At 40.1% G+C, this 23,467-nt stretch overlaps 1 protein-coding gene across 6 annotated transcripts in view; it reads right to left on the bottom strand.

The window, feature by feature from the left end:
• Positions 1 to 23,467, bottom strand: part of SLC44A1 (solute carrier family 44 member 1) — a 190,867-nt gene that overhangs the window by 59,472 nt on the left and 107,928 nt on the right. For all 6 annotated transcript variants that reach the window (XM_026506080.4, XM_048223005.2, XM_026506082.3 and 3 more), the window contains exons 6-12: positions 23,282 to 23,451; positions 21,223 to 21,312; positions 15,055 to 15,194; positions 13,650 to 13,836; positions 12,557 to 12,722; positions 11,235 to 11,391; positions 10,451 to 10,534 (exon numbers count right to left, since the gene is read on the bottom strand). In XM_026506080.4, coding sequence (XP_026361865.1) covers positions 10,451 to 10,534; positions 11,235 to 11,391; positions 12,557 to 12,722; positions 13,650 to 13,836; positions 15,055 to 15,194; positions 21,223 to 21,312; positions 23,282 to 23,451 — 994 coding nt within the window. The remainder of the gene's footprint in view (positions 1 to 10,450; positions 10,535 to 11,234; positions 11,392 to 12,556; positions 12,723 to 13,649; positions 13,837 to 15,054; positions 15,195 to 21,222; positions 21,313 to 23,281; positions 23,452 to 23,467) is intronic.

Here is a 23,467-nt window from a genome sequence, read left to right as displayed (position 1 = left end):
CTTTCCTCTATGCTGTTCCTTCTCACAGTTCTTGTAGTAGACAGCTGTTTGTCGCCCAACATACCCCTCCCTCCTGGGAGCAGGGCCCCGTAGCCCCTTTGCGAAAACAGACCTTCCCCATTCTCTTAGAGTCTGAGTGGGGGACACTACCTCTAGCTCTGGGGCCGGTCTTGATTGATGTAAGCCAATCAGCACATTCTACCCACCTCCACAATGCCGGGTTCAGGGACTGGTACATAAACTAATAGAGCAATGAAAGCAAAGACAAGGGAACCCTGGGGCTTCTGGGGTTCTTCTCCTTCTTCTTCCATAGGAGCTCCTGACAAAGCAGCTCTCTCATTTTCCTGCATAGCGAGGTGTGAGGATATGAACTGCCAGGGCCATTTGGCCAATGTAATGGGAAGAGCCTGAAGCTGCTGGAGGTCACAATGTGAAAGGGTGGGCAAGGCTACCATCATGGAAGTAAAAGCAGAGAGAAACCAGTGACTTGTACTTGATGACGATGTTTGCATGATTAGGAACTAAACACATTTCTGGACTTTACAGCCACAGAAGCTAATGAATTGCTAAGAATCTCTGCTCTCTCTCCCTCCCCCTTCCTCACTCTCTCTTTTTTAGGCCAGATGGAGCTGGCTTTCTGTCCCTTGTAGTACTGATCCCAGCTGACACACTTCTATTCAATTACACCTGCTTCTGCTGCTTCGTGTCCTCTCTGACCCTGTCACAGACTGATTGTTTTCTCCCCTTTGTATACTGCCTTCTAGAATAGGATGGACATTTTCTGGGAAATGTGAACACATGCTAGAACAACAAATATGTTGGAGCCTTAGGAAGGGAAAGTATGTAGGCTTTGTGATTAAAACTTAAAATCCTGAGGAATTTTTGGTTTAGTGCAGACTTAAACTGTTGGTGAGTCCAGAATGTTAAAGTTGTTGGAAAACTGCCCCACATAAAGGGCTTATTTTACATTGTGTTGTCTGTGAAGTTTTGTTATCCTTTCTTTTAAGATTTTATTTATTTATTTGAGAGAGATAGTCTGCGTGTGGAGCAAGGGGAGGGGCGGAGGGGAGCGGGAGAGAGACTCTCAAGCAGACTCCGCCCTAAACGTGGAGCCTGATGCAGGGCTTGATCTCATGACCCCAAGATCATGACCTGAGCCAAAGCCAAGAGTCAGATGCTCAACCGACTGAGCCAGCCAGGTGCCCCTGTGAAGTTTTTTTGTTTTGTTTTGTTTTTAAGATTTTGTTTATTTCTTTGAAAGAGAGAGAGAGCACACGCAGGGCAGAGGGAGAGGGAGAAGCAGCAGACTTCCCACTGAGCAGGGAGTCCGACGCAGGGCTCGATCCCAGGACCCTGGGATCATGACCTGAGCCAAAGGCAGACACTTAACCAACTGAGCCACCCAGGGGCCCCATTTTTTTTTTTTAATCGAAGTATAGTTGACACGCAATGTTACATTAGTTTCAGCTATACAATAGAGCGACTTCACAACTCTGTAAGTTATGCTCTGCTCACAAGTGTGGCTACCATCTGCCACCGTCCAGTATTACACTATTCTCCCTATGCTGTACCTTTCATTCCCATGACTTATTCATTCCGTAACTAGAAGCCTGTCTCTCCCACTTCCATTTAAACACTGAGCTTGGGAGATACAGTCTTACGCTTACGCTTGTTAGTTAATAGGAACCTGGTATGAGGATGAAGTTTGAGCCACCAAAAATTTAATTTGCCATTATACAACTAAATTCGTTGATTAAAAATACAGAATATTTTAGGGCCAAGGAAAGACGACTACACGGAGTAAGACACTACCTTTTCAGTAAGGGCGCAGCAGGATATAATGATGCTCTTTGAGAGACAGTATGATTTTACTATATATAATCCCATCAAACAAACTCGGGTAATTTATTATCAGAATATGCTACTACATTATGTTTGCAGTTCTTTTTATCTCAAAAGCTAATATAGATCGTCTTTTAAAGAAATGATACTATTAAATTGTTCTGGTAGCATTCATTTGGGGCTTGCTCTCACATATTGTCATCAGCCAGTGCTTCTTATCAGTTCAAAGATAGCAGCCACCAAAGAGTTAACTACCTAACTGCAGTGGTCTACATTTCTTCATCTGTCAAGCTTCTTTTGAAACATTCTGCCAAATGCCTCAATGACATCAAAATAAACTATACTTTTGATCTTATGTTATAGTAACTCTGCTGAGAAATGATGGAGAATAACTTCCTAGGCCTGATCTATTCTCCAAGAACCAAGACCAACCAGTTCCCTCCATACTCACACACACACACACATGCACACACACACACACACACACAAAACCCATTTAACAATTTTTTTCTAAAGCAGAGGTTGTCAAACTACCACCTGTCATCCAAACTGCCTACTTCTGTAAATAAAGTTTTATTGGAACACAGCAATGTTCATTTGCTTACATAGCATTTATGGTTGTTTTCAAGCTACAATGGCAGAAATAAGCAATTGTGACAGAGTCTATATGGCCACAAAGCCAAAAATATTTACTATCTGTTCCTTTACAGAAAAACTTTGCTGACCCCTGTTCTAGAGTATTACCCAGGATCAATATCAACCTTGTACAGCATACGGAACCCATCTTCTTATCCCTTTTGAAATACAAACCAGATTTCCTCATTTCCAATCTTTTAGTAGCTTTCTCTACAACTTCCAAGTCTTTTCAGCATCTTTTCACTATCATTCTTCAGTTCAACGACTGACAGATGTCTGTAGTGATTTGAAATAGAACATACCATAAGGAAAATACCTTACTTCCCTTATTTGAAGACATAATCAAGAGACTAATGAACCAGTTACTTAATAACAAGTTTCCAGGGGGGCGCCTGGGTGGCGCAGTCGTTAGGCGTCTGCCTTCGGCTCAGGGCGTGATCCCAGCATTCTGGGATCGAGCCCCACATCAGGCTCCTCTGCTAGGAGCCTGCTTCTTCCTCTCCCACTCCCCCTGCTTGTGTTCCCTCTCTCGCTGGCTGTCTCCCTCTGTCAAATAAATAAATAAAATCTTAAAAAAAAAAAATAACAAGTTTCCAGGGGAAAATACACTGCCATATTAACTATACACTGATTATGAGATGCTTCCCGAAATTAAAAAAAAAAAAAGCATTATAATGTCTAGAATCAAGGATATTGGATAAACCATTTAAATCAAGTAGGTGTTGTCTTAAATTTCACCTCCTCAATGAGGATCAACAACTCACTTTTAACTATGCAGTTTGAAAAAGACCTTCTTTGAAAGAGACAGTAGCAAGAGAGGATCCACATACCTCCAAGCTCTCTCCTCTATCATCAGACCAGCTGACCCAGAGAAGGTCTAACATCTCTAAACTAAACCATAAAAGCTTTTCTGTTTTTCAATAATTTCAGAAGAAATTACTATTCCTCCTCTCCTGCTTCTTTCTTCTCTCCCCACCCATCCCCACCTATCCCATCTACATTTATAGCAAAAGCCTATTTATTTGTGGACATGGAAAGAGGCAGCAATAACTTCTTTCCTCCACTCCTATGTTCCAGGGTTGGATATGCTCATAGAAATTTAGCTTTCTTGGCAATATTCCTACAGATCTGTGCAACTCCTTTGTATTCAACCTAACCGAAAAAAGTTAAGTGGATATTTCATGAGCTCTTTCTCCCACTCCCAAGGCAGGAAGATGAGCTGCATGTGACACACAGAGGTCAAGATGACCTCTTCAGGAGGAAAATTGTGCTACAGATCACAGCAGGCCAGTGAAAATTTCCTTCCACTTCTATACCTCCTAGTCTGAAAGGAGTCACACTAAGGTTCTCAACAAATTCTGAGTTCTTTGTGGCTTTCCTTATTACTGTTCTCTGAACTTTCTGCTCAACTACTTGGTTGAGATTTTTTCCAGCCCACCTCCCTTCTCAGACAGCCTTCCTGATCTTGAGCTAAACTGCTGGCAGAGAAGCATCAATGATTAACATTTAGCGAGTGTCCAACATGAGCTCAGGCAGGATGGAGGCTTAAGGCTATATAACTCCCAGAAGCAAGATAAAAGGTTATCACCATCAAGGAAGCATTTGAAAAGGATGACTGTTAGGCCCAAGTGGTCCCTGATAACATCTATGTGTGACAGGATGAGGTGAAAAAGTCCTGGTCACGAGGAAGAAAATGTTAGGGAAGGTCACCATGTAGATAACCCAGGCCTGCTTGGCCACATGTCCCAGAATGCAGCGTCTACGTTTCCACACCTTTTGTTTCTTCACTTACAGACCCAGAAATTCTCTTTAAATTTAAAATCTTTATATAATAACTCAAAGGGGAGAGCTAGACAACAATGGCAGGAAAAGGGAACAGATATGTGCAACTCTATGTATATCATTATACATTAAATAAGTGAAAAAGTAATTAAACTTACCCCTTTCTTATTTTGAGTGAGAAATGGAGGGGGCAAAAAGTCCCACCTACACCATCCTTTTCATTCAGTTTGGTTGTAAATTCTTAGACTTTTAAAGAGATATAAGAATTAAAAATATGTTGCAAATCTTAAATTGTCTTTAAAACCATCACTTGGGGCGCCTGGGTGGCACAGCGGTTAAGCGTCTGCCTTCGGCTCAGGGCGTGATCCCGGCGTTACGGGATCGAGCCCCACATCAGGCTCCTCCGCTATGAGCCTGCTTCTTTCTCTCCCACTCCCCCTGCTTGTGTTCCCTCTCTTGCTGGCTGTCTCTATCTCTGTCAAATAAATAAATAAAATCTAAAAAATAAAAAAAAAATAAAATAAATAAAAAAAATTTCTAAAAAAAAATAAAATAAAAAATAAAACCATCACTTGTTTTAGTTTATAGCATGAAACATGAGAGTTTGAGATGTTTGCATACTCTCTATAATTCATGTTGCATAAAATGGGTATATATCTATATGGGAAACGGTGATATCCTGGCAAGAACTAGGCAAACTTAGATTTGGAAACTTCCTCCATCTCTAGGTCATATGGTCTGCCACAAGATGCTAGTCTCAACTTTCTCTACAGAGGAAATGAGCCTTCCTTATAGAATTATAGAGAGAAAGTGGTAATATAGATTAAGTGTTTAATATAGTATCAGGTAGTAGGTGCTCAAAAAATACACTTTACAATTCCCATTCATACAATGTCGAGAAGAGCTTTATAATCTTAAAAGCTTGGCAGCCAGGAAGCAGATCCCCTCCAATATTAAACGCACTATTTCCAAACAGTTTTGAAGTAAACCAAGGCTTGAGTAATGCCCCCAAGAAACAGATTCTAGTTGTAACAGTCTCTCCACCCAAAGTAAATTCTGTTAGATGAGATGTACAATCACCTTCCTGATACATGAAGATAAGCACTTGCAGAAACAAAGAGCAGTTCACAGTTCACTCTGTTTATGTGCAAAACTCTAACACCTATGCTATAAATAATTAATGGCTTATTTTGAAAATCCAAAGGTCTTTTTTTAAGCCAGCTGTATTTTCCATGCAGTTTGGCACTGGACCATGGCTCAGGATTACGGAATTTCATACCATGCTGCAAAATGACTCTGGTCTCCTCTACCTCCCTATCAACACTCCTCTGCTATTATCCTCTAAATTCTCTAAAGCACTGGCAACAAACTGGTGGCCCATGATCAACTGACATTGTGTGGCCCAAAGACCTTGTTTGCTCTGGCTCACTCAGTCATTCTTTTTATGAGTTGTCAACATTTTAATAGCAGGAGATAAATGCAAACATCCAGAATTCTAGCTTCACTTGAGACACTGGAAGTGTTAGAAACTGTGTGTAAATTCTCACATGGCAAGAGTATACCAGAGCTAAGAAGTGACTGCCCTCTTCGGATGGAAAATGAACTCCCTAGCTTACCAGTCTACCACTCTCTACTGCCTTGGACCCCGTCTGCTGCAGTCATTTCCATGAGTAACAATGCACCAGCAGGGGTCTGCATTGTCCAGCCCTACTAGAGGCTTTTAGTATATGTGCTGCCTAAGCGAGCACTAGTAGAGGCTTTTGACTTCAAAGTTGCATACTAATCTCAGAAGTGACAGCAAAAGAAAGGATAGGAGGAAAATAATGCAATGGGCACTAACTAATCATTAACCATTTCCAAAGAGTAGACAAAACAGATCTCTGAATGGGAGACTCTACACGTAAAGTGTGAGCCACCGTGCCTGGCACATGGTAAGTGCTCAATAAATATGAACCAACATTACAATCAATATTATTATTTCACTGTTCCCTACTGAACGCTCCCAAGATAATTCCAGAATGTAAACAGATGATTAGACAAGAAATTTTTGAAAAATAAGAATGAGAGGGATTTGTATTATAAGACATTGGGATACGTATAATGAAGCTATAAAAAATTTAAAAAACAAATAAACATACCCATTGTATCCCCCCCAAAGAAGAAGCTATAGTAATTAAATATTACAGTACTAGTATAAGCATAGGCAGATCAACAGTACAGAAAAGAGTCCTAAGACACACTCAAGTATGATATAGAAGAATTTAATACATGATCCCTGCTTCTCCCTCTGCTCCTCCCCTTGCTCGTGCTGTCTCTATCTCTCAAATAAATAAATCAAGTCTTTTAAAAAACTGTAAAAGAAACTAACTGTGCACAGTACTATAGAGTAAGAGTCGTCATTACAGAGGACTTGGCTGCGTCCAGGAGCATGCTCAGAGTACTACAGACACCGTCTCTCTGCATCCTCATGGTCATGGGCACTACAGATACTATTATGATCCCCATTTTACAGATGACATTTACAGACTGCTAAGCCAGTCTGTAAGTAATGTCTGATAAGACATTATTATGCTGAAGTAAAATATCAGAAACTTTTCCCCAAAGCTAAGTATTTCCATGAAGGTAACTTAACATTAGCATGGTGAGATCATGGGTGCTGTTTTGTTTTGTCTTGGTTTTCCAAACTCTTCAGTACTTTACATTCTATTTATTTTTAAGGAAAATAGATACATCTTTAGAACTACCTCTTGTTTTATCTTTGCCAGAGCTCTCTTATCTTAGAGTAAAACACCCGGAGTTCTTTATAAAACAATAAAATGAGGGGAGCAGGGGAAAGCGATAACACAAAGCCAGGCACTGTAAGAGTTGATTCATCTGCATTATATTTCATCCTCACCTAAAGCCTATGAGGACAGGTGTATTTTTCTCCACTCACTGAAAAAGGAAACTGACACTCTGAGGTTTCACTGAGCTGGCCAAATAGTTAAACTGCTGGGATTGAAACACACTTTAAAGATCTGGGCTCTCTCCACTGTGTAGCCCCCCAATTATCCACTGTGCCTTCTCCAACAAGGCTGTAAAAGTAAGGACTCAACCCAGTGTGTATGGGGAAAAAGGAACTTCATTTTCAGGAAGTGGTGATAAATACCAGAGACAAAAGGAAAGGTGTGAGCCGCCTGTTATCTCGGTGCCAGCTCTGGCTTGACCTCTAGCACAGAACTAATCTCCCAACTGCCAAACGTATGTGACAGCGCTGAAAAGAATGCCCCTTCAAACACCAGCAGATCATACTCTTGGGCCTTACTGCTTTTCCTCAAATTTTAGAAAGTCTCTAGAGCTCATCTATTCAGTACTGTCCTCTTAAATACTTTAAATAGACGGGTGCCCACCCATCTCGGAAACACTTCCCAGGAACAAGGGTTAAAAAAAGTTCCACTGCCAACTGATACTTAGGCCTAACCTCTCATGCCAGGAAGGGTTCTAATGTCTTCAACATGTTGCCCTCGATTCAAATGAAATTCCTGTGCAAACAGGAGACGTGAAGCAGCCTGGTAATCAGTCCCCAAAGGGCAGCATTTCATATTCCTGAACAGAACTAAGTATTAGTTTGGAATCGCTCTCCCTAAACCTTCATGCGTTTATTTATTACTATGTTAACGCTTCCCTGGAATCTTCAAACAGTGAAGATCCAAGATGCACCAAACCGGTACAAGAAAGGCCAGCTTGAAGTCTGGATGTACATCTCACGACCGTTTGTACTAAATTGCTGATTAGTGTTTCGCTTGGGATGAGCTGAGAACTTTGGATTTTTTCACCTGGCTACTGAGCATCTTAACGTCGTGTGATTTGTTCTCTTCCCTCAGTAAAACTGCACATCTCCTTTTTGAGACTTTTTCTTTTGGTTTTATATCACCCTATCAGTCTTTCAAAATCCAAATATTCACTGATTAATAATTCATTCAGAAAACATTTATTTTTTTTAAAGGTTTTACTTATTTATTAGAGAGCAAGAGAGAGCACGAGCCGGGAAAGGGGCAGAGGGTGAGAGAGAGGCAGGCTCCCCACTGAGCAGGGAGTCCGATGCAGGTCTCGATCTCAGGACCCTGGGATCATGACCTGAGCCGAAGGCAGACACTTAACGGACTGAGCCACCCAGGCTCCCCTCATTCAGAAAACATTTAAAGACCACTTATTCTATACCAAGCACTGTGATAGTCTCTGGAGAGACAAAACTAAGATCCCTGTCTTTGCAGAGCTAACGGTGGAGATATAGATGTAAACAGATGGTTTCCGTATGATGTTCTTAGTGTTTTCACAGAGGTATGAACCTGTGCTGTGTAAGGTCAGCGGACGGGCTGGGGGACTGAGAGAAGACTTCTTTGAGGTGATGCTCAGGCAGAATCATTAAGGATCAGTCGGAGTTACTCAAGTGTTGGAAGGAAGTCATTCCAGCCATGTTTGGTTAATTGCAAGAGCAAAAGGTTCCCGTGGGAGGGTGGCAGAAACTGAGAATGGAGAGGTGGGTTTAGCACCTCTCTGCAGATGAGCTATTTAGTGATGGTACAAAATGTAATGACGATTATTTTTAGTGCATCCATCAACTTTTTGATAAGGATGACTTGGTCCCAAACTGAATTTTAAAGAATGTAGTTTTTCAGATTGCTATGGCTGTTACTACTTATTTTTAATAATGACTTTCCAAACACTTTCCATCCATACGGTATTACAATCTACAAGAATTTATTTTGTTAATGAAATGTCATGGCTGCTTTTTCATATTAACCACAGAACTCCAATAAAGCAAACTCCAGGCATGCTCACCACCATGGCCACAGGACTACCATCCTCAGACTATCCTTGAGCGAATGGAAAATGCACTGCTACTCTTGAATCAACTTAGCGGTAAATGGTGAGAAAGTCCATTTTTATCTTTGGTCTATTAGATGAGGGCACTGGCACATTAGGATTGATTTTCAAGGAATGGAGAGAAGTGGTAAAAAAAAAAAAAAATGAAGAAAGATGGGGAGAATGCTTCACGGCAAGTCCTGTGTACCCAGGCACAGCAAGACAGAATACCAAACTGCTCCCTAAGAACAGTTATCCTGTAATACCTGTTCTTCCATTTGACCTGAGAAATGATAGCACTTCCTCTGATAATATTTCCCAGGCTAGTATCAGAGTCTTCAAGCAGCTGGATCTCTCCAAAAAAAGTATCAGGATAGAGAGCACACCAGTCTTGAACAATAGCAGAACTGCAGTAAAAAATGAGTTTTAAGCTTCACAATGACTTTTCACTAAACTAAAGCTTTCAAACAACGTTCATTCATTCATTTAAAAAAAGTAGGCTCCACACTCAACGTGGGGCTTGAACTCACAATCCCAAGATTAAGAGTCGTATGCTCTATGGAATGAGCCAGCCAGGCACCCCTCAAAAAAATTTAAAAGAAGAATTAAAGAAATAATGGCTAGAGTAGACAGGTTCCTAGGGAAAACCAAAGATGAAAGGATGTTAATTAAGGAATAAGAGATAAATGTCTTTCCTGAAAGATGAACCCTAATGATATTTTATCCTTACGTTACAATTAATTAATAATGAGCCTTGGTAAGAATATATGTCACTTTTAAAAATAAGAATATGATAGGCGCATCTGGGTGGCTTAGTTGGTTAAGCATCTGCCTTCAGCTCAGATCATGATCCCAGCGTTCTGGGATTGAGCCCTGCACCAGGCTCCCTGCTGTGTGGGGAGCTTGCTTCTCCCTCTCCCTCTGCCCCTCCACCTGCTTGTGCGCGCTCTGTCTCTTTTTTTTTTTTTATGTTTTTTTATGTTAGTCACTATACAGTACAACCCTGGTTTCTGATGTAAAGTTCGATGATTCATTAGTTGAGTATAACACCCAGTGCACCATGCTATATGTGCCCTCCTTACTACCCATCACCAGTCTATCCCATTCCCCCACCTCCCTCCCCTCTGAATCTCTCTTTTGTGCACATGTGCTCTCTCTCAAATATATAAATAAAATCTTTAAAAAAAATACAATAGAAATAGATACACCTGAACAAGCCACAAGGTACAACAACATGAGAAATACATAACTTCTTTCAAGTAAGCTCAATTATTTTTTCTTGGAAGAAGAAACGATGAACCTGTCTTTGAAAGTGAATGTTAGATTTATTTTTTAAATATTTTACCTGATTTAAATAATTTAGGCACTTTTCAAGACACCAAAGGCAACAAATGCAAGATTTCAGCACACATCGAGCACAAGCATTTTCCTGGAAAGGACAAAAATTTGAAATAATTAAAAACCAAAGAATCAAGCCATCATACAGAATATTCTAAATGTTAGAAAAATAAATAAAAGTTAAAAAAAAATCACAACCTATGTTTCAAGGCCTCCACACCCACCACCCTCTTTTCCCTCAAAATGTAATAGCCAAATTATTTTTAATCAATTTAATTCAACAGATATTTAGCACTATTGCACATAAGATACAGTAAGGTACCTAAGACCAGAAAGGAACTTATACTACTGTAGAAGAAAAAAAGCTAAACATAAAAAAGGTTAGACTCAGAATATGCAATAGATACTAGAGCCATGAGAGTAGAAGGAGGAGGAAGAGGAATCAGGGAAGGTTTCTGGGAAGAGGTGGCATGTGAGCCAACCTGTGTAGAAATGCATGTTATCTCCACAGTCAGGGAGAGGGAGGAGGCTTCAAGGAGGAAGGTGTGAGTCAACACAGTGGAAGAGAAGCACAGGGTACTTTGGGAAACCAGTGATATGATGGATTTTGCCAGAGCATATAGAGAGCAAGAGTAGGGAAGAAGGCAGAAGGACTGGATTTGGCTTTGCAGGGATTTTGAAGAAAACATGCACAGCTATGGACTTAACATTACGGGGAGCTTTACCACATGCAGAGCTGAGGTCTAGGGTGTGACAACCAGAGAAAGCCCAGGAAAGTATTTTCTCCTTACCTTTCCTTTGAGCTGACTGTGCATGTACATAAGGATCATTCGTGGAATTTTGACTAACGTGATAATGAAAGATCCTTTTGCCACCGTACCCAGGTGATAACGAATAAGGCGATTCACTGATGCCAAAATAGGTGTAAACGGCAAATTCCTTTTATCCCTATTTAAAAAATAACCAAAAAGACAATTAAAACAAAGGCTAAGTACAGGACTGGCTTAGAGCCCAATGCAGTGAAAAAACTAGATCGTCTAAAAAAATTCTAGCTTTGTGACAAAATGGCAAAGTAATATACAACTAACACAAATGCTACTGATGTACCAAATAAAATTAATGTTTCATTTCTCTATGGTAGTTTCATGGGGTTCTCAGGCTCTAAAACTTTAAGTAAAATGAAACTGTGCTTTGAAAGCTTTTACTAGTAAATATTTAGGGAGTTAAATGGACAATCAAAAAATGGAACTTAAAAAAGATGTTCAGGGGAGCCTGGGTGGCACACTCGGTTAGGCGTCCAGCTCTTGGTTTTAGTTTGGGTTGTGATCTCAGGATCGTGGGATCAAGCCCCATGTCCGTCCCGTGCTCAGCATGGAGTCTGCTTAAAAGACCCCCCCCCCCCTGTGCCCCTCCCCACCCGCTCTCTCTCTCAAATAAATAAATCTTAAAAAAAAAAAAAAAAAAAAAAAAGACGTTCCATCTAGACCTGGTACCTCATTGTAGTAGAAAACTATAAGGTCTACAGCTTATATTCAGCTCTGAAATTAGGAAAGGGAGTCACAATATTTATTCTAATCCAAACAAATTAAAAAGGCATGTTGTCCTTTGATGGACCTTTATTTTTTAATTTTTTTAAAGATTTATTTATTTTAGAGAGAGAGCACAAATGTGAGGGGCAGAGGGAGAAGGACAGAGAATCTCAGGCAGATTCCATGTGACACGGGGTTTGATCTCATGACCGTGAGATCATGACCTGAGCCAAAACCAAGAGTCAGAGGTTTAACTGACTGTGCCACCCAGGCGCCCTGATGGACCTTTACACAGGGCAAAAGTACAAAAGACACTACAAGATTTATTCTTCTGCTCAATGTAATTGAAGTTATATCATGACCTGCTGTTCTGATTAATTTTTTGAGAAACTTCCAGAAAAGTATAAAGATTAAAATAACAACCTCCCACGTTCCTACCGCCCGGAACTATCAGCTCTAACATTTTGTCATATTCACTTCCAATTACTTTTTAAAGACATGAAACTCTTACCAGCCTCACTTCCATCTCCTCAGACACAATCACTTAGATGATCTTAAGTTCTCTGACAGGTATAAATTCTCACCTAGTAAAATAGTATGTTACCACAGCTCCCGCCACAGTCATCTGCTGACACGCTAGGATGAACTCGCTGATCCAAATCAGGCCCACCACGTGGTACCACCACATGTACTGCAGAGGCCCAGAAACTCTAAACTCCACAAAGCCTTGCTCATTCTGAACAGCACTGCCTAGGAAAATATCAAGGAAGGAAAAAAGAAGCACTTAAAGTACAAACGAAGAAATAGGGCTATTCAATGTAAGGGATTAATCTAATTTCCAACAACACCTCCCCCCGTCCCCCACCCAAACCACCAATTTTACGAGCACCACGCTATTTAATTAGGAGACAAAAATAATTATCACTTGAAAAGTTGTGAAGCCAGACATTGTACAATTAAGCATTCTGTTTTCCCCGAAGGCATCATATAGCTTTTAAAAGGTGTTCTATTTGAATATAGTTCTTACCACATCGGTTAATTTAGGCATGAATTTTCAAACACTTTCAGTTTTTTTTTTCAGAGCTATTTTATGACTCATCCAATAATTACAGACCTAAATCATTAGCAAAGGACGGAAATTAATATTATATTCAACTGGTGAATGCGTGCTGAATGGCCAGAGAGGTTATATGCAAGCTTACGATCCTTATGCCACTCCTCACCATTAATTCCATTTAGGGGTCACTTCTGAAATGAAGTGTGGCTACAAGCAAGTCTGAAAGTCTAACTATGAACGGCATCATCACGAGGAACTCTACCTAGGTTCAGATCTTTTCCAAACTAGAAAATCCCAAGGAAGCAAGCTCGATCTTTGGCTGTAACTGGGGCTTAAGGCAACGTCACGGCCACAATGCATTCATCTGTTCATTTGAGAATGAATCCAAATATCTGCATCAGTCCTGAAGTTTACTTCAAAGCCATGACCTGGTTTAGACCCACTTTGCTAGGATGATCTAAAAACCATGCATAGGGAATGGGTTGGTGAACAGCCAACTGCTAGTTCCGATGCTGGTCAGACCTTAGTCATAACTGTCTAAGAATTATATCTAAAGTTTTAAAATAATTTCATACAAATCAGATTCACCACCAAGAGAAAGAAGCAGCATGTCTTCTTACCAGCGGTGCCAAGAAAAAGAAGAGTCATGATCCAGTATGCCCAAAACAAGACAAGAGCAAAGAAAGTCCAAAAGGGTTGGAAGACTAGCAGTGGCAAGTGAATGAAGACCTTGCCAGCCACGTGGAACAGGGCAATGGTGAGAGCCACACGCTTGCGCATCACCAACATTATCAGGAACAAGATAACCTGTGTGCAGAGAATGCAGAGAAAGGCTCCGGTTACCGTCTTGAGCAGTGAAAATAGAAACCCAACAATGGTGGACATTTTTAACATCACTCTTCCTTCCCAATGGGGGAAGGATTATTCTCTGAATCCCCAAAATACTTTATCAGTCTTGCAGCACTTAGCATTCTCAGTTGTATACTGAAAATGTCCTTAAAGCTAAACATAAAAGGATTTCTCAATTTATTAATAAATCCTAGAATTCTCCTATCTTTCCCTTTCTACTCGTTATGAATCAAAACATGCTGTTTGTCAGTCAGGATGAGGCTCTGAACTTATTTGTAGAGATACGTGCCTGTCACTCTGAAAACAGGGGAGAAGACCATATGCCATGACTACGAAAGGTAGGAGGTATTTGTACCTCACCTCCTTTATCGGACCACAAGCCCCCTAACAGCAGGGTCAATGTCAGATCCCCTACCCTGCACACCCTCACCAGGCCCTGGGTGAGGGCGGGTGAACTATACTTAAAAAAAAAAAAAAAAAAAAAAGAACTGTACTTAAAAGATGATTAATACATATTTACATAATAATAACAAACAAATACTTTTTGGCACCAATGATTTTATGGTGGCTTTAGTTTTTATTTGTAAAGCTCAATTAAAAGCTTGGGATTGGTCCAAGAAGTGGCCTGAGATTTTTTTCCTTTTTTCAGAAAGGAGAAGGAGATGAACCAAAGATACGAGCACAGATCATTTAACCACATATTCATGAATAATTTGCTGTATAGTGCCTAGGCAGCGGAGCTCACCTCTGACTTGGAATAATGTTGTTAAAAGTCGAAAAGGCAAAAACGGGAAAATAATTAGTGAACAAGTAAATGAAATGATATGAAGTGGTGTATTTCTTAACATACTTTGGTAAAGAAAACCAGTTTTAAAAAGGAATTATATTATGACAGTCAGATAAGATGTTCTTACTAACAAATGATAATGTAAATATTCTAGGTGAAAATCCTCTCTCAACAAGCAGGCAGCGCAGAATAAAAGATTGCATCAAATAACACTCATCAATTAGGGAAGCCTTCTGAAGACTTCTGAGTGTTCCACACCGTGAGACAGAGCTTTTTTCTAATGGAGATCAGGGTTAGGCGTGCAATAGCTAGAGGTGAGTTTCTGCTCCATTAACGATCCCTGTAAGTAATAACGTAGACCTGAAAGATCCAGCCAAGCCCGTACTCACTGTGAACACTGTGGCTGAGATGGCGTAGATGAGGAGGGCCCGAAGATTGTCTTCAGCTATCTGCAGCTGCTCAGGAATGACTGTTTCTTTGGGCGACCTCCTTTGCTTTGCATACAGCCACCACAGTACACCTGTGCCACCTGGGTTCAAAACACAATTGTTTGGGAAATAACTAGCACAGGAAAATGCATAACATAGATCTTCACTTTCCTGGATCCTCCCTACACATCACCTTGGGACTGACGCAGCCACAATCCATTTGGCTGGGAGGTGCGTGGCTGTAACTCTTTGCAGGCATAAGAGGAGCTGCAATTACTCCATTATCGTCGTTCACACTAGGTGCTTAGCCATCTTTCAGTGTATCAATAAATGTCCTTCAACCGTATTTATTATTGACACTGAAGCTCAGAGAGAGCCCCCAAAGACCAGGTACCCCTGAGAGGAACTGATCATAAAGGGAGTCAGTGCCTGTTGAGACCTGAGGAGTCTATACGAAGCAAGTTAAGGGTCACAGAAATCAGCAGGGAAGCTGAGGACTGAGGAAGGCGAAGATCCTCTCTGTTGTGCTATCACAGTAACCCCAGTGCCTCGTGTGGAAACAGTCATGCAGCTGATACAGTATTTGTACAATGAGCAAATGAAGATGAAAGAAGTAATTCCCACCAAAAGTAGGAACAAAGATAGGAGATCTCTGATAGCTGGTGGTGTGTGCTAGGGATGGGAGTTTTTCTCCCTATCACTGGTTCAGAGATTTCAAGAGCTAGACTGAAGAGGGGGGCGAGCTCGCCTCCACATGAAAGAGCTGCATCAAAAACCTTCATTCTGAGAGCCTAGAGCATCGACTGTTTTAGGCGCTGGGGACAGAGCTGTGAACAAAACTAAGTCCCCACCCTCATGCCTCATGGAGCTTATATAGTAATAAGGAAACAAGGGGCGCCTGGGTGCCTCAATCAGTTAAGCGCTGGCCTTCGGCTCAGGTCATCATCCCAGGGTCCTGGGATGGAGCCCCATTCAGGTTCCTTGCTCAGTGGGGACACTGCTTCTCCCCCTGCTTGTGCTGTCTCTCTCTGACAAATAAATAAAATCTTAAAAAAAAAAAAAAAGACAAAGATCAAAATCATTTTTTTAAAAAAGCAAAAAAACAAATAAGGAAATAAGTAAAAATATAGTATATGACATCTAAGGAAAAAGTCACCTTTTAATAGGGATAGAAAGTGCTGGGGTTGGGAAAGCATTGTGATAAGATGGGTAAGCAAGGTCTCAGTGGTGAGATGATATTTGAGAAAAAGAAGCAAAAACAAGGCGAAAACAGTCTATAAAACTATGTAAGGAAAGGGTGTTGCAGGCAAGGGGTAATGGCAAATTCTAAGATGCTGAGATGGGACCATGCCCTGCAGGAGAGAAAGGAGGACACCATGGCCAAGCACCAAGCAAGGGGCAGAGTGGTAAGAGCTGTGGGCGGAGGGGCTCTAGGGCCTAGATCCTACGGGGTGGCCCTGTGGGCCGTATTAAGGAAATGGAAGATTCAGAGTAAAGATGTGTATGTGTAGGCAGACAAGATAAATGCCTGGGAGAGGAGAAACTGGGCTGAGAAGTATGCAACCCAACCTGACCCCCCACCTGCACTTAAGTAAACAGTGAATAGTGCCAAAGGGAAACACAAGCCTACCTGGTTGCAAACAGCAGGCATGAATTTTTTTCTACTGCAGATGAGTAAACAAACTTAAAACAACCACAAGTCTATGAAAAACATTTGAAAAAGGGAAATACTTTCATCTTGAAATCTTTTTTATTTTTGTTTTCAAAGATTTTATTTCTTTATTTGATACAGAGAGAGAGAGAGAGAGAGAGAGAGAGAGCGAGCATGAGCAGGGGGAGTGGCAGGCAGAGGGGGAAGCAGGCTCCCTGCTGAGCAAGGAGCCTGAGGAGGAACTCAATCCCAGGACCCTGCGATCATGACCTGAGCTGAAGGCAGACACTTAACCGACTGAGCCACCCAGGAACCCCCTCCATTTTGAAATCTTAAAGAAAACTGTCAAAGCCTCAAAAAATGGAATAAAGCATGTTTTCTACAAATAGGAATAAAAAGTTATGAGGGAACAGACCGCCTGGCTGGCTCAGTTGGTCGAGCGTATAACTCTTGATCTTGGGGTTGTGAGTTTGAGCCCCACGGTGGGTGTAGAGATGACTTAAAAATTTTTTAAAAATCTTTTAAAAAGTTATGAGAGAAAGACAAACAGAAATTAGAGAGAATAAAAACAGAAAGGAAAACAGAATGAGATAATAATGAAGACATCAAGGAGGACATTGTTTACAACAGCCAAGAAGATATATCACTTATTAAACACATACATTTGTGTTAGGAAGCATGCAACAGAGGCCACCAAGTTGAATCACCACAATGCTATTAAGTAGATATTAAAAGTCCCACTTTATAAATAGAATTGAAATTCAGGAAAGTTAAGAAACATGCCAAATGTCACACACTTAGCAAGTGGCAGAGCTGGAGTTCAAATCTACTTTTATTATAAAAAACGATTCGTCTGCCATAAGCTGAATGTTAGTGTCCCCTAAAACTCATATACTGAAATCCTAATCCTTCATGAGACTACCGGTATTTGGAGGCGGGTCTTTGGAAGATGATGCGGTGATGAGAGTGGAGCCCTCATGAATGGGATTCGTGCCCTTATAAAACAGCTCTCAGAGAGCTCCTTCCCACTTGCACCAGGTGAGAAAACAGCAAGATGATGGCTGGATGCAGGAAGCCAGCCCACACCAGATACTGAAGCTGCTGGCCCCTTGCCATGGCCTTCCCAGCCTCCAGAACTGTGAGAAGTAAACGTTTCTTGTTGATAAGGCATCCAGTCAATGGTAGTTTCTCACAGCAGCCCAAAGTGACTAAGACAACATGTAAACACAGAACTAGATACAACAGCCACACACTGAAATGAAAAGGAAGATGGCTGGATGAAGGAAGGACTGGAATACCAAAACGAGGTAGTCAAGTACAGAAGTGACAGCGAGGAAAACTGCATCAGTGATCTGCAAGGTGCACTTGAGCTCTTCCTGAGTGTAAAGAAAATGGCAAAGGATTAAAATGATAATTTAGAAGATGATAGCAGAAGAATGAACAATGATGCTAAGGGGAAAACCACTGGAACAGAAACAGAAGACAACATTTCGAAGTTGGAAAAGACACCCCCCGCCCCCAAAAAAGAGATCATAGGCAAACTTAGTTAAGATTCAGAACCAGACAGAAATTTTAAGTTATAAGGATAAGTTAAAAATTAGATACACATCTAGGTAAGTGAAATAGGTGATGGGCAAAGGCACAAAATTAGACTGGTCTCCAAAAATTAAAGTACAGACACAGGGAACATACTGCCCTCGAGAATTTTATGTGCAACAGATTCAGTATTCACAAGTAAGGCAAAGACATCTTAGATAATCAAGAGTTGAGAAAATATATAATCCACAAGTACTTCATGAATAAGTTTCACGAATTCAAATTCTTGTCAAAACAAAGATGAACCGGGGCACATGCACCCCAATGTTTATAGCAGCAATGTCCATACCGGCCAAACTACGTAAAGAGCCCAGATGTTCATCAACAGATGAGTGGATAAAGATGTCGTAAATATACACAATGGACTACTACTCAGCCATCAAAAAGAATGAAAGCTTGCCATTTGCAATGATGTGGATGGAACTAGAGGGTATTATGCTGAGCGAAATAAGTCAGAGAAAGACAAATGCCGTATGATTTCACTCATGTGGAATTTAAGAAACAAAACAGATGGGAAGGGAAGGAAAAATAAAATAAGATGAAAATAGGGAGGCAAACCATAGGAGATGCCACACTCTAGGAAACTGAGGGCTGCTGGAGGGAGGTGGGAGGATGATAGGGGAACTGGGTGATGGGCATTAAGGAGGGCACTTGATGGAATGAGCCCTGGGTGTTATATGCAACCTATGAATCATGGAATTCTACCCCTGAAACTAATAATACAGTGTATTTTAACTAAATTGAACTTAATTAAGAATTAAAAATAAAGATGAACTGAAATTAAGAACTCAAGAATTAAGTCTTACGAAAATAAGAGCAGTAGTTCTCACTAAAACTAGGACAGAAGAATGTAAATAAATTTATAAATGTAATTACAAAACATTTTAAGGCAAAGCAAAAATTCTTTACAAAGATTACAAATATTAAATAATATTTTAATTTTAATAACCTGAATGCAAAAACTCAGATTATTTATTAATGGCTAAAAAGTGGGAGCAGGCAGACAGGAGTAGGGCTGGAAAGGAAGAAGTGTATGCTGAATTTAAAAGAGGTAGGGGAAAACCCAACACATACCCTTTCATTTTAGCCTTTAATAATGATAGGATTCTAGATTAAAAAATATTTTCTTTTTTTTTTTTTAAGATTTTATTTATTTATTTGACAGAGAGAGAGACAGCCAGTGAGAGAGGGAACACAAGCAGGAGGAGTGGGAGAGGAAGAAGCAGGCTCCCAGCAGAGGAGCCTGATGTGGGGCTCGATCCCAGAACGCCGGGATCACGCCCTGAGCTGAAGGCAGACGCTTAATGACTGAGCCACCCAGGCGCCCCTAAAGAATATTTTCTGAAAGCATATGGGTTACCAACTGTAGAAGTAAAAATAAAATGTATACCATCCAAACCAAGGGTGAAAATAACCAATGAAAGCATAGTTCATATAGCAAAGATGGGGAAAACAAAATAAGAAAGCACACACTTATGGAAAACATAAAACAGATGACATTAATAAGACCAAACATAGCAGGCAGGATTATAAATGTAATGGGGGCAAACTCCCCTAATAAAAAGCTTCACATTGGGTAAAGCATTTACAAATGCACTGAAAAAAGCATTTTATTAATTTAAAAAATATATGGAGAGAAGTACTGAATTTCATATGGTAATAGAGGTAAACTGAGGTGAGGTTAAATTGTGAAAATTTTAAAGGCAAAAGTAAACTCTCCTTAAAGAAAAGAGATGGTGGGGTGCCTGGGTAGCTCAGTCGGCTCATGATTCCAGGATCCTGAGATCCATCAGGCTCCCTGCTCAGAGGGGAGCCTGCTTCTCCCTCTCCCTCTGCCCCTCCCCCCACTTGTGTTCTTGCTCACTCTGCTCTCTCTCTCTAATAAATAAATAAATAAATAAATAAATAAATTTTTTTAAAAAATTAAGAAAAGAGGTGGTATATGAAAACAAAGCTTTTTTTTTTTCTTTTCTTTTTCTATTTTCTACCATGGAAGTAGTTAGATACCATGTAAGTATCACATTTATAATTGGGAGGGGGAGAATTATTGTTCTCAAAAAAGATAATAAACACAGAAAACCCAGAAGGTTTCATTAGAAATAGTAAAACAAAAACATGAAACAAAATAGAATGTCAATAGACAGAAAAATGAGTAATAAAATTTTACACACACATAATTATCCTGCTAGGAATATTTCAACCAGAAAGAACTGCAACACCTTAGAATGGGGGATTCACGCCTTTAAAAAGTTTAGGATAAAAGGAAAGGGTCCCTCCCTCTGCCAGGCAGGGAACACTGAAAGTAGCAAGTGAAAAATTAAAGAACAAGAAGCAGAACAGGGCCTCAGTTGCTTTCTTTTTCTCATGGGCTCTTCCCCCAAACCTGATACTGACAGAAAAATGTTAGCCCCCTTTTCAAAATGTCTCCACTTGCTTTTATTCCGAATGCCAATGACTTCACCATTTTATTTCATTTAGTGATCTCACGGTGAATTAACTTCAGTGTAATCCACTCACCAGTCTTTTTATGGTGTATAAATGAATTCACAAGCCTCACAAAAGGAAAATTATTTAAAATAATCAAAGTGGGGCGCCTGGGTGGCTCAGTGGGTTGAGCATCAGACTCTTGGTTTTTCGCTCAGGTCGTGGTCTCCAGGTCCTGGGATCAAGCCCCCTGCTGGGCTGTGCTCTCAGAACACAGTCTGCTTGTCCCTCTCTCTCCCCCTCTGCTCCTCTCCCTGCTCACACGTGTGCACATGTGCACTCTCTCTCTCAAATAAATAAATAAATAAAGCCTTTAAAATAAAGTAGTTCTGAATCAAGGGATTGTTAAAAGCAAACTTAACTCTCAATTCTAAAAAACAAAGGAATAAGCAGCTTACCAAGTGAACCCAGTATGACCAGAATTGTTAAGATCCACACAAGTACTCTCGAAATATACCTGATTATCACCATCAGAATCATGGATAGAACTGCAGGGAAGATAGAGAACACACAGAATATTATTTTAAAACACTGGAAAATATAAAGAGAAACTCTTTCAATTGTTTTCTACGAGGGATATAATCGGTTGGTATTGACACATTCAAGACCCCAATTTAGGTAAGAAAGGTTAACTGGCTACTTTTGCGCTTTGACTTTGGTACTTGCGCCACCGGAATAGCGACGCTTGAAACTAAAGGCACCTCACCATGGGTTTATAAATGACGGAAAAGAACACATGCAAATGCAACATGGTGACTCAAAAACAGCACAGAACTGTTGTGGATTCACCACGGGATGACGTCAGAACTCACATGCAAACATACATGCCAACACACAGAGTGTAGAGAATGATGTGTCATGTTGGTGATGGGAAAAATCACCACACACAGACAGAGATCAGTTAAAGTAGGTGCTACACTTCCTGGAGTAATCCTTGCACTTCAGGACCAACTTCTCTGATAGATGATCCACAAGCTAGACAATATTTTTATCTTTTTCTGGTCATTTCTCCTCTAAAACTTCCAAGAAATGCTCTGACTCTACAGAATAATATCCTGAAGCCTACTGAGACCCCAATTCCTCTAACCTTATTTCTCGCCTGGGGTCAGGGGTCCTGATTGATTGAGAGACTCTTCAAAAAAGAGCAAAGCTCAGTTTGAGTTACTTAGCCAATGCCTCTACCCAACCCAAGCTGAATTCCAACATGCTAAAATTGTGAGTGAAAAAATCTTAAGAGAGAAACTAGGAAGATTTGACCTTTGCATGGGGAAATTCATTTCTGAAATCATAATTTGTTCATCTTTAATTACCTAAAGGCCCATTTTACAAACAAGTGAACAAAGATCTTAAGCCTCAAGAGAACCATTCTAGTAAAAACTGGAATTCCAATGGTTTAACATTATTATCACCATTTTTAAGGCTTGGGGTTTTTTTTTTTTTCCCCCTTAAAGTATTCAACTATTTCAGAAACCAAATAACTTTTTCATAAAGGCAGGCTAATAGTCAAGTTTTGGGGGGCCATTTGCAAAGCCAAATAAATGGTTGGGATCTGTGACTAGGTAACATTATTAAGGTACTCACTTTTGCAATAAATGTACAGGAACCAAAAACAGATGGGAGCGTTTCAAATATCACAGAAATAGCTTTTCATATGGACAGCATTATTTCAACTGAGTCAAGTACTACCTAAGCAAAAAGAAAATACTCTCTAATGACAAGACGGAAATACAGCTAGTCTTCTCAATGACTATAATTGTTGTTAGCAGGCATAAATACTCATTTTACTTATATAATAAAAGAGATGCTTGGTTCCTACCACAGTTTACTCCTCCCAACTAGAAAGATCTATAGATTCTGATGTGGCTACTTATAGTTCTAGGGTAATACAGGGAGTTTACATCTTGAAAATCACATTTATTTGATTATATTATCTATTGACAAGAAAACTCAACAGCTAACAGGTGGAGATTTCCTAACTTTTCCAGCAATACAATGGTATTATGAACTGTAACAATGAAAAAAACCATATTTCAAAAGTCGTCTATCAGAAAGCTATGCTCTTTGATGGAAATAAAGAAAAGACTATGTGCCTCTTTTTATAAGCCTCTGGAATCATACTAAAAACAAAGGGGTGTTGATTCACTAGAAGAAGCCTCCTGCTATCATATTAAAGGTTATTATAGACAGTAACCAGTTTGGGAAAACACAGTTTTCTCCAATGAGAGAAAAAGAAAGTTTCAGATATATAAATATATAAATATAAATATATATATAAATATATATATATATATTTAAATATGTATATATTTATAACTCTATATAATCTGAAACAATTATTTTGGCTATGGGAAGTTAAACATTTTACAGGTATCCCAGTTGTATTCATTTTTGGTTAAAAGACAGAACAGTCTTCTACTGCAATACTATGCAATAGCTAATAATGAGAAAAACAATTACCTAGTGATAACAAGCAAAGTCCCAATATAATTTCTTTGCTGGTCATTACTCCACTAATCAGCCTGTGTAAGACACTATTGTCACTGACAAAGGTGATCAGGGCCTCTGCAAACTTGGCATAGCAGGAAATGTTCACAGGAGCACAGCGATGGAAGAATGGAATAGGTGCACTGGTGATACAAGAAA

This window comes from Ursus arctos, unplaced genomic scaffold, assembly GCF_023065955.2.
Source record: "Ursus arctos isolate Adak ecotype North America unplaced genomic scaffold, UrsArc2.0 scaffold_18, whole genome shotgun sequence".
Lineage (NCBI taxonomy): Eukaryota > Metazoa > Chordata > Mammalia > Carnivora > Ursidae > Ursus > Ursus arctos.
Note: the sequence above shows the minus strand (reverse complement) of the source record. Positions and strands in the feature narration are given on the sequence as shown.